At 49.7% G+C, this 11,876-nt stretch overlaps 1 protein-coding gene across 1 annotated transcript in view; it reads left to right on the top strand.

Annotated features, from left to right (window-relative positions):
* The window catches only part of Cryl1 (crystallin lambda 1), a 111,483-nt gene extending 108,784 nt beyond the window's left edge, over positions 1 to 2,699 (top strand). Inside the window, exons 7-8 of the mRNA XM_055616822.1 lie at positions 1,700 to 1,806; positions 2,161 to 2,699. Of these exons, the coding sequence (XP_055472797.1) occupies positions 1,700 to 1,806; positions 2,161 to 2,274 (221 nt within the window). The 3' untranslated portion in view covers positions 2,275 to 2,699. The remainder of the gene's footprint in view (positions 1 to 1,699; positions 1,807 to 2,160) is intronic.
* The last annotated feature ends 9,177 nt before the right edge of the window (positions 2,700 to 11,876 follow it).

The following is an 11,876-nucleotide window of genomic DNA, read 5'->3' as shown; positions in this document are numbered from 1 at the left end:
CACACACACACACACACACACACACACACACACACACACACACACACGGAGAGACAGAAAGAGAGAGAGAAAGAGAGAGAAAGAGAGAGAGAGACCCTTCCAAACAGTTTCTTTTATTAAAAAAGTTCTTTGGTACACTGAAAAAGAAAAACTATTTGAAACAAATAGAATAGAAACCCAGACAATTTTGGCTTTTGTTTCAGCGTAGAAAAATTAAAGCTAAACCCCGGAGAAGCAGACTTTCTTTTTGAAGAGTCTCTAGTGCTCGTTTTTGTCTTAGGTCAATCAAATACAGCCTCTACAGGGTAGATGGGAGCAAGCTTTGGGGTCTGTGCAACTTCTGCAATTCTGTGTTCCAGTGACCTGGTGCGGAGGCTTTGTGGCTCTGGAAGAGAAGGACCCGGGGCTAGCTCAGTGGTAGAACTCAAGTCCAGTCCCACAAAATGGGAAAAAAAGCAATGGGCACAGTCAGCACAGCCAGGACTTACAGACACTTTGCCCCAGGCATCCTAGGCCTGGCTTCCAGCTTATCTTGTCTCTATCCCTCGCCTACTCTCGCAGCCCTGAGGCTCAGCATGTAGGGGAGGAAGAGGAGGGAACTGAGGGGCCTGGAGCAGGTGGCTACACTTTGGAAAGGTTCCTAGGCTAGACCAGGCTTGTGCTTTCCTTCAGAGCTCACCTGGGTTCCATGTCTAATCTTGGCTGCAGCCCACACAGCCCTTCCACTGTGCTGACTGTGCCCCCTCCTCATCCTCACTTATTCCACCAAAACCCTGCAGCGGGGAAACTGATGAGCCTGGTGGGGCTGGCACAGCCGGTGCACAGGGGGTCAGGCCAGCCTGGCTCTAGCCTTCCTTAAGAAAGTGTCAGCAAGTACAGCCTCCCTTCTTATAAATACCAGATAAAGTGTAACCTGACCTTGAGGCGGCTTTAAGAGTGTGATAAGGAGGAGGGACTTGAGTTTTGAGGTTTGAGGTTCAAAAAATAATGAATTGAAGGCATTCATAATGATTCGTGCCTGGAGTGCCAGCACTTGGGAGGCTGAGGCAAGAGGATTACCATGAGTTTAAGGCTATTGTGAAACTCTGTCTCAAAACAAGGAGGGAGGGGAAGGAGATGTGCTTATTTAGCATTCATAAGACCGCTGATTCCATCCCCAGTGGCACGTGCCTGTAATCCCAGCACTTGAATAGTGCAGGTGGGACCAGACATTCCAGGTGGTCTATGTAGCCTGGGCTACACGAGCCCCTGTATCAGAAAGAAAGAAAAAGGGCGGGAGGTAAAAGAAAAAGGAAAAAAATGCACTGAAGTCCAGCATACACTTTAGCAGTACATGGTTGAAGGAAATGTTTTCTACACATCAGAGCATGAGCACGACTGACCGAGGACCCCAGAGATTCACTGACCCAGGACCCCTGGGATGCACTGGCTGAGGACCCCTGAGATTCACTGACCCAGGACCCCTGAGATTCACTGGCTGAGGACCCTTGAGGTGCACTGACCCAGGACTCCTGGGGTACACTGACAGAGGACCCCAGAAAGCTAGGATAATGACTCATGACGGCAGGGGGCTCCTGCTTGCCCAGGCCAGAGGTCACCTCTGCCCCTTTTCCAGGACAGATCCTTCTGCAGAGGTCTCAGTTTGGAGTTAGAGAACATTGATGCTGACGTGTAAGTTCCAGTTTTCATGCCATTTCAGGTATGGTAAGCTACTGTGACAGATACAGTGAAGGAATGAAGCGTGTCCTCAAGACTTTTGGACCTGTTCCAGAGTTCTCAGGGGCCACCGTGGAGAAAGTTAACCAGGTATGTGGACTGTCCAGGAGCATGCCAGCTGGCACACACTGGCTGTCTCCCTCCCATGCCACCTGTGGGAGGGGCTTGGTCAGTAGCAACAATCTTGACCCTTGATCCTGAAGGCTACTTTTTCCTGACTGTCCATATTCGACCCTGGTCTCCAGGATACCTTAAGGGTGATGGCGACCGGCAGCTCATGTTGACTTGTCTGGGGGGACTCTCAGGACGCCTGGAGCTCACATTTACTATGGAGTTTGGAAGGAGTATACACGAAGCTGGCATAAAAAGGGAGGCAGTTACACTCTCGGCAGAATAGGTCCTCTGCATGTGTTCTCTGTTTTTTCTTCCCCTTCCCTCTCCCAGGACATGTGCATGAAGGTTCCTGATGACCCGGAGCACTTAGCTGCCAGAAGGCAGTGGAGGGACGATTGTCTCATGAAACTCGCCAAACTGAAGCACCAGGTGCAGCCGCAGTAAACTTGTCACAATGCTGCCGCCACTCCTTCCTGGGAGGCTCTCTTAAGCGAGAGGCTCTCGGTCCAGTCCCTGTGCAGCGTGGAGCGGCCCAGGACGCTGGCCCGGAGATCGGGTCTGCTCCCCTGTGTGGCGCCGTGGACAGCTGGAGGCCGCTCCCGCCTAACCTGCGCTGGGCTGTCAAAGCACTGCCTGGGTTCTGAGGCCTGGGTTTCCTGCCACCTGGGCAAACAGGCTGAAGATTTTCACCTCTTCTTTCCAGTGTGCCTACACATGCACTTCCAGGCGATGATTGCAGCTTCCTGTTCTCAATCTACTTTAAACGTATTTCTGTAATTGTTTTCTAATCCCCCTCTGAGTGTCCCACGACCCTGCGTTATAAAGCAATCACCTTCAGTTTATTCTGAATAAAAGTGTTGATTCCACAATGATGGTCTGTTTCTAGACACATACACACCCACACACACACACACTGAATGAATGGATGAATGAGTGAATGAATGAATGAATGAACGAACAAACAAACGAACAGTCCTCTAGTTTGGGCCAGTACATTCCCAAACTAGTTCAACGGTGCCCTGTGATTCTCTGGTCAGATCTGTTTAAGAAGCATTGTGGGCTGCCTAACCCTTGAGATTTTCATGTCTGTAGTTTGTTCCCGGCATAAGCTTCCAGAACATTCTGAGGACCCCAGTGCGTGTGACTCTCCATGGCAACTCTGGTTTCTGGGTGCCATCACAGGGCTCCCCAACAGCTCCGGCAGGGCACTGGAACTTGCTGTCTTGGGTGGTGAGGATTTTGGGGTCACATGATATGGAGCTGTGTTTCCTCCGGGTGGAGGCTGCTGTGGTGTGGAAAAGCAGAGAGGTCATTTTTGCTAGCTTGTGAGCCTCAGTCAGTGCAGCCTTGTGTCCTTAGCACACATGGAGGATCTGGGGTTACCACAAAACCCAACAAAGTGACCATGAAGCAGGCTCAGTGTCCCAAGGACTCACACTGATGCACACTGAGGCCCTGCAAGGGAGGCTTCAAGGATGGGCGCCTCCAAGCATGGAGGAGTCAGCCAGCGCCTCCCGTCAGAGGAAGAATATGGAGACACAACAGGCTTAGACTGGCTCAGCTCACAGTGGCCCACGCTAATGGTTAAACGTCTCTCTTCCCCAGCACTCTACCGGGCCAGGCTGTTACATGTTCACTCTGACAGCAGAAGGGACCAGACTGGATACAAGCTTGCTGTTAGGCTGGGAGGTGATGGCTTGGGGATGCCTGCAGGTAGGAGTTGCCTGTCATGGCTGTGAGAGGTGTGTGTATGGGGGATCTGAATGTGCTGTGTTTGAAAACCCCACCGGGAAGATGACGTGACAAGATGGAAAGGAAGCGGGGAACCCTGAAAGGCCTCGTCCTCTTTCCCTGATTGAACTTAGGTAATCCTGGAGCTCCAGTGACTCAGCCCCTCTCCTGATCTCATTGCCTCATCCAGCAATGGGGGTGGGGTAGGGCTTGCTTCTCCCTGCAGCTGAGGCGCTGCCCCCTCCCTTCAAGGCACTCCCCAGTGCTGTTGCGCAGTCTAGGCTTGGTTCTCAGGGCCACCTGCCACCTTCCTTCCTGAGTGCTGAAAGCCACATGGTCCCCAGGCCCTGCCTGAGCTTCCTGTGACCTAGCTGGGCATGGCACACGGGTAGATCCTGCTTGCAATCTGCCTGGTTCTTGGCGTTGATGAACGTAGAGCCCAAGGGCTAGCCATGTGCGCCGCTGGGCCTGAGACTGCATGAGTGACCCCTAGGAGAGCCAGGCAGGGGGACTCACTTGTCCGGGCAGCATCGCTGTCGTGGGACAGAAGGTGCCACTTGGTTTTTGTTGTGTGTCTAGGTTGTAGTTCCGCACTTTCGTTGCCATGTCTTCCTGGGTGAAAGTCAGCCATGTTCGGAAAAATCCGAAGCGTCAGAACCTAAGGGATTTGGTCAAATGGGGATCAAAAAATATTTGGAAAGAATTTCAGAAAGTTTCTAAAAAAACAACATGTACAAACTTTCTCCCCCGGCCATTGTCAAAGCTACGAAGCATGACAACCATTGCCACAGCACTTACATTGCACCGACTCTTATGAATCATCTAGGGATGACTTACAGTATGCAGATGGATGTGCGTGGGGTTTTTGCAAATACAGGGCCATTTTAGGTAAGGAAGTTGAACACCTGTGGACTTGGAACCCGCAGGGCTCCTGGAATCAATCCTATGGCTGCCCAGGGAGGGCCTGATACATAGCAGAAGGGCTCCGTGGCCCTATGTAGCTGTCATAACATGCGGTAAGGAATTGTTAGGTATGCAAATGCTGTCTCTCACCTAATGGAAAATAACGATTAGACAGTTCAAACCTGAGAACAAATAGAGGGTAACACAGAGGAAGATGGTTCTGGAAGCAGCTGGAAAGAGTCAGGATTTGGTCAAACATGAAGCTACAGGGGAGACTGGGTGAGACCAGCTTCACACAAACCGAGGAAACACATCTGTCAGGGGGATTCACACTGGCTGGGCATTTCTGCTCCCGGCTTGGCAGGCTGGCGGCTGCTGTGCAAGAGCCTGGCTGCTCTGGTGGGTCAGTGGATGTGTCGTTCCTCATATCCTTTTTCCCACCCAAGAAGGAGCCACCACCTGGGCTGATGGGTCCAAAGCTGCAAAGGAGAGGATGCCACTTTGCACATCATTTTCTGTCTGCCCAGCCTCCTCCATCCGTCTGGCTTTGTATCTCACAGCCTTGACATTTCTGAAGAGTCTCAGTCTGGGTTTTTCTGATGGTTTTGTTTTTGTTTTTTTCAATGAGTAGACTGGCATCTGAGATGAGACAAAGTGTCCCCCTTGGTCATAGCTGGGGTCTATGATGCCTGAGTAATATTGCTGGGCCATCATTGATAGGCTTCATAGATGGATTTCTGTATTCCAAATTGCTATTATATTAAAAAAAAAGGGGGGGGGAGTTAATCAGAAGGACCTGCCCAATCAGATATCATCCTGACTAGTTTCTGAATCATTTTCTTGGGGTTTGAAAGCCATAAATCTTTGCCAGTGGAGTGCCTACAATTTCTGCTCAGCTTTAACCAAGGACTGAAAGCTTACTGTAACTGTTTTGAGACAGGATCTCATATAGCCTAAGCTGACCTTGAACTCTCCATCCTCCTGCCTCCGCCTCCAGGAACCATGCCCGGCCTCCTTGTCTCCATTCTAAAAGCCACAAGTCTGTAATCGCAGAGAGCCTGAGATAGGAGGATCACTGAGCTGGGAGAACAGTTTTGTCTCCCAGTGTCAGTGGCCACCTTGAGATTCCACCTGCAGCCTCAAAATAGACTCAAAGGTCTGGTGGAGGCAGCAGTGGGGGCCGCTCTCCTGTGCTGCGGCCACCTTCACCAGGAGGCTCATTTTTGGTGTGACCTTGCCTTGTACCCTGCATTTAATGGTGACTTTGTCATTCTGCCCTTCACAGTGACTAGTGCCCTTCACAGCGCTAGCTTGTGGCTTTGAATCCAGCTGAGGTGTGGCCTTGAGTCTCATTAACCTCGTCAGAGAGAGTGGGCCTTTATGGAGAACCACAGGACTGACCAAGACTGTCCTATTAGGCATCACAACTTGTTAGAATTTACTAATTTTCAGTGGATTCATGTAACAGTTATTGAATATCTATTTCATGTCAAGGCCTATTTGAAATGTTGAAGATAGAGCCATGAATAAAGCAAGCCAAAAGGAAAGAAAACCAGAAAACTCTGCCCATATAGACCTTACATTATAGTAAACAATACAAACATTAAACAGACAAATCAGTCAGCAAGACAGGCGCTATGTCTAAAGACTGATTGTGTGGCTAAAAACAAAGCAAAGGGCCTGTGGAGTGGCTTGGCAGGTAGAGGTGCTTGCTGCCAAGCCAGACAGCCCAAGTTTGATCCCAAGGACCCACATGGCAGAAGGAGGGAACTGGTTGCCACAGACTGTTGTCTGAATGCCACATTCACACTGTGTTCTGCAGCGTGAACACATACACACAAAAGAAAAGAAAAAGGGGTAAATGAAAGGGGTGGAGGGAGAGTTGTGCCTGTAGAACAGTGCATTTTGGGAGTTGGCTCCTCATAGCCACTCTCTCTGCTGTGCTGGGAAGGCAGCCCTCTGCCAAGGAATTGAATCTTGTGCTGAGCCCACCAGTTTTCCCTCATCTTGGGTCTCGCTCTGAGGGGAACCTCATGTTCAGATTCAAGGGACACCTTACTACCTACTTACAGCCTGGGCTGGGAGGGAGGGACCTCAGCGGGAGCCGCCAAGAGGCCCCAGAACAGTTGGGGAGTGGGCCAGGACGATTAGAGATAGAGACAGATGAGGAAGAATGTAATTCTTTATTACAAACAATAATCTGTGGACTCAGACTATGAGGGCATGCTGGAGCTCAGGCTAGTCTCAGGGTCTGATGTTTGGCTCAAGACACATTCTGCATCTTCATCACATGGTTGCGGATTCTAATGAGAGGCCATACTTGATCTGAGAACAGATTCCCTCAGACAGCCAAGATGTCTGAAGGACATTAGAGCACTGTGGAATAGACTGGAAGATTAATGTCTCCCACCTCTAGCTGATGGCTGGCTCAGAGAAGTCACAGGACGCAGTGACTAGAAGCCTGGGCTCTGGGGACAGACTGCCTGCCCTCTGCAGCACGTAGCTTTTAGAAAGTCGCCCACCCTTCTTCCCTTACTTCCTGGGCTCTAGCTGTCTTATGCTGCAGTGAGATGTTTGTATGATTGTTACGGTGTGGGGGGCTTATGATGCAGACCCAGGAGCTAGCAGGTGCGGGTAGAGTGATGAGTCGGGGCCACCGAGACACGGGGACGGCCTCAGCAGTGCATGGGCGCTCATCGTTTTATATGTTGTATGGTGTGAATGACCTGTCCCCAGGCTGCTAACAACACTGCAGGAGGTGACCACTGTCTGTGCCTTCCCACACACTCGGGGAGACTCTGGGAAGGGCAGTGGGTCCTTCTCACCTCTCACTGGCAGCAGAGAGAGCGAGGCTCCAGGTCTGAACGTCGTATCATCCCTGGCAGTGTCGCTTCTCAGGGCCAGCACCACAAGAATCATCAAAATGAAGAGGAAAGGAACTTTTGCAGTGTTGGGGCTTAAACCGCTGTCCATTCGAGGCAAGTCTACTACCGCTGAGCCACCCCCCAGCTCCAGGAAACTTGTGGTCATGACTTTCACCTGCCGCTTGGGTCTGAGTAAGAGAGACCACAGGCTGATTGGCTTAGTCAGCCATTGTTTCTCATGATTCTGTGGGCTGAGTCAGATTCTGAGGTAAAAGTTAACCAGGTTTGCCAATGCCACACCTCGGCTTTAAAACCAGCACTTTAAGCTGTCCAGAAAGAAGGCTGTGTGTAGCTAGGACTCCCAGTGTCTTAGGGACATCTGCCGTTCTCTTCCCAAATCCTTCCTGCCAAACGCCAATGTAGAAGGGAAGGGAGCCAAGGCCTGTGAAGGACCAGGCCTCCTCCTTTTCTTCCCTGCTCTTTGTTTTCCTGGTGAAAAGGTGACCCCTCACCCCCCACACCTCTGGAGGTGAGGTGAGGAGGCCCCTTGTAGAGCTAAGCTACCTCTTTAGATTTTTCTTTTGGCTTTTGACTTTCGGCGTTCTTTAGTTGTTTCTGTGAGGTGCAGATGTCACCTCTTCACCCCCTCTCTGTCACTCTCCAGCAGTCTGAGGTGGAATTCCCTTTTCCAACTAGAATGCTGGCTTGCCCACCCTTAGGTTGAGGGCATCTATCACTGAACCTGGACATCCATGATTTGGCTAAATTACCTGGCTAGTGAGCCCCAGGACCCTCCTGTCTCTGTCGTTCAGTGCTGGAACTGCAGGTCTGCACCTCCCGCATGCCTGGCTTTAGATGGCTCGATTCCCTTCACTTACTCAACAAGCACTTTGCTGACTGAGTAACATCCTCAGGCCTACCATCGCTCCTTTTTTGTTTGCTTGCTTTGCATTGGGACCTTGTGGATACTGAGCCATTGCTCTACCACAGAGCTACACTGGAGCCCTGACCATTCAGGGCAGAGGGAAATGTATCCTCTTTAAGTATTTGGTCACCCAGAGGTATGCTCAGTATGGGAAAAGTGGGTAAGATGCTGGCTCCTTTTATTTCTCTGCGTTTCCAGTGTGAGTTAGTAGTAACTGGCATGAAGGTGATCAATGAGGCTTTTAGATCCATTAGCAGTATTATAAGCTCAGGAACGCATGCTTTAATATGCTGTGGCTAAGACTGAGGGATGCGGGCATCGTCTATTGAGACTCGAGATTTTTTCACAAAGCTTGTTGGTTTGAAAGCATCTTAGATTGATGATATGTCCCTTCTGGGAATTTTCTATGCCTTTAGGAGAACATATCTAATACCTATCTCTATATAATATATAATATATATTATATATATATATATATATATATATATATATATATATATTCCTGTTCTTGATCTAAATTTCCAAGATGGTCATTACTAGGAGTGGCCAGAAGTTGAAAAACTAGTCATCAGTTTGTTTAACAAGCCCTCGTTGAGACTGGACCTTGCTCAGATTCTCTGAACTGAGGGGTGCATCAGTCACCGGGGTGTTGAGCGCCGCAGCCCCTGGGCAGAATAAGGCACTGTTTAGGTGGATTGGCAGAGACACCTCCGGGGGGGGGGGTGACAAGGGAAATTCAAACAAGGACTCAGACACAGTGAAATGGGGAAGACCCTCCCTTCGCGCTGAGATCCATCCGAGGCTTCGACTCAACAAGCGAAACAAAACAGGCTAAGCAAGCGCCCCTGGACTGAGCCACTCCCAGCGCTAGGCTCTCCTCTCCAGGAAGGAGCCGAGTCTGCCTCCTGAAGTCTCGCCCGAGGCTGGGACTGTCACTGCTGTGATGTCCCTAAAATCTTCTCTTTGGTCCTTCACAGCGCTTCTTAAAAAGCAATAGAATTTAAAGCTGTCCTTTAATGGGGAAAAATAACCCCCATACAAACAGAGCCAGGTGGTGTGACAAGAGGGCCCTGTGACAACAGAGCCGATCAGTGTCACACACACCTGCAAGTCAGCCCCAGGTTCTGTCATCCAAAGGTAAGGCAATACTGCAAACAACGTCCATATGCTAGTTACACGCAACGTTTCTAGGGGAAGTGGTTTCGGAGAAAACATGTTTCTGAAAATGCATTCTAGAAAACAAACATTTAAAAACCTTGGTATGGTTCTTTAACTATCAAAAACAAAGCGAGGAGCCCAGTCAGTGCAGTGGTAGACTCTGCAGGCCCAGATCTGGAGAGGTGGAGGCAAGATGATCTAAGGCTAGCCCGAGCAAGATGAGCCCTGTTTCAGAACACACACATACGCAAAACAGACACAACAGATGTTTAATATCAGCTCCCCAGGGCTGGGTGAACAGAGAAGCCGGCTGTCATCCAGCTGCCGTGTCATAGATGACTGGCTACTGTGTACCCAGTTAGAGAAAAGAAGGTAAACTAAAAGGACATAAGATGCCACATTATTTACATATGCATTATATATTAAAGAAATAGTTTAAAATGTTGGGCTAAATCAAGTAAATAATTTTTCTTTCTTTCCTTTTTTTTTTTTTTTTTTTTTTTTAAAAAAAAAAAAAAAGACAGGGTTTCTCTGTGAAGCCTCGACTGTCCTGGACCGATTTGTAGACTAGGCTGGCTTCGAACTTACAGAGATCTGCCTCTGCCTCCCAGAGTGCTGGGATTGAAGGCGTGTGCCACCATGCCCGGCTTGTATGAATTCTTTCTAAATAGAAGACTGTCCTCTACAACTGGCCTGAAGGCATGACCCACCATCCAGCGGTGCAGTTCAGTCCCTCGCATAGGCCATGCGTTTCTGTTATTGTGAATACACTCCCAGCTCCGAGAATCGGAGAGAAAAAAAGTACAAATCAAGGGTTATGAAGCGACCTTGAGGGAGAGTTCAATGCACCTGGACATCTGCTGACCACACAGCCCTAGCCCCTAAGTCAGAATCTGCAGAGACAGGCCCAGGAATGCCGCCTGAGGCTAGTGAGCAGCTACAATTGCCCTGGTCACCAACAGCTCTCTGGAAATCTCTGGAGAGCAGGTTCTCCCTACATCCTGGGTGCCAGTGAGATCTTAGACAATGCTGGCCTAGGAAGTCTTCCTTCCTTCCTCCCTCCCTTCCTTCCTTCTTGGGGCTTGAACACAGGGCCTTGTGCATGCTAGGCAAGTGCCCCTTTACTGAGTCACACCCAGCCTAGGAAGTCCTTTCTCAAACTGACTCAAGTGTGCCTCGATGAGTCTCACACTGGGTTCTGAGTGTCACTTTGGTGTTGACTATCACATCGTCTCTGGTCCTTGACAGCATTTCTGAAGTATCAAACCTCAGAGCTCTGCTGTGTGGTTTTTGTCGTGGGGAGAGCGCAGGGACAGAGGGCTGGTGACAGTAAGCAGTGCCCCTTTGGAATGCCTTATGTCCAACGAGGAAAAGGTGCTTCCAGCTGCAGCTGAGTCAAAGCATCATCCTCCCGGGACGCAGATACCTGGAGTTCTGACACACTTAGAAGGAAAGGATATTTATTGATCACTGTGGAATCTGGTAGCCAGAGCCCTTGTTTTTCACTGAGAAAAATGCTTTGAACAGAAAGTTCACCTTTCACAAGAAAAGCTGGTTACCTTTGGCCATAAATGCACTTTCTCTTTTGCCTACCTACAGTAGATATTACAGAAGGTGTGTGCTGTGACTTGAATAAAAAAGTGTCCTCCAGAAACTCATGTGTCTGGGGCATAGGTACCAGGTAAGTGATGTTCCCTGGAAAGTTCTCCAACAACTAGCAGCTTGTTGAGTAAGCCATCTCCCTAGCCCTGATATCTATCTATCTATCTATCTATCTATCTATCTATCTATCTATCTATCTATCTCTGTCTGTCCGTCCATCTGTCTATCTGCCCAGATTAGCCTCGGACTTGCTATGAGGCTGGGGGTGACCTTGATCTCCCAATTCTCCTAGCTCTACCTCCCAAAGGCTGAGATTACAAGCATGCATGACCATGTCCCACCTCCACTCAAAGCTGAAAACTTTCTCTCTGTACTTTGAAAAGGGAAGTGATACCCTCCCCGCAGGTAGGTCAAGTTGTTCTCGAACTTCCCATCCTGCCCCAGGCCCCAGTGCTGGGATTACAAGGCCTGCACGCTACTCCTGACACACTCCCAGGTTCACTGTCCTCTCACTGCTGCCCAGGCCCAGGGAAGCCTCGCCGGTGGCTCAGTAGCCCCACAACTGTATTTTCAGATCTGTCACTCAACACCCACGTTTCTCCACCTGCAGTCTATCTCTTTGCTCCTTCCTCCATCCCTTCTTACAACCCTCTACCCTATCTCACAGTTGGTTTCAATCACTTGTCCAGCGAACTCAGCATCTGGCACATCCACGGGTTTCTGTGGTCTCCGCCACGGGCTTGTTTGCTTTTTGCCTGTGTAGTAATTTTGTAAGTTAGGTGTGTGGTTGTGGAGACTCTGAACTGCACTGACTTCCGTGTTAAGCCCCTGGGAGATCCCTGCTTGTAGGTGTTGTCATTCAA

This window comes from Psammomys obesus, unplaced genomic scaffold, assembly GCF_907164565.1.
Source record: "Psammomys obesus unplaced genomic scaffold, mPsaObe1.curated_primary_1811, whole genome shotgun sequence".
Classification (NCBI taxonomy): domain Eukaryota; kingdom Metazoa; phylum Chordata; class Mammalia; order Rodentia; family Muridae; genus Psammomys; species Psammomys obesus.
Note: the sequence above shows the minus strand (reverse complement) of the source record. Positions and strands in the feature narration are given on the sequence as shown.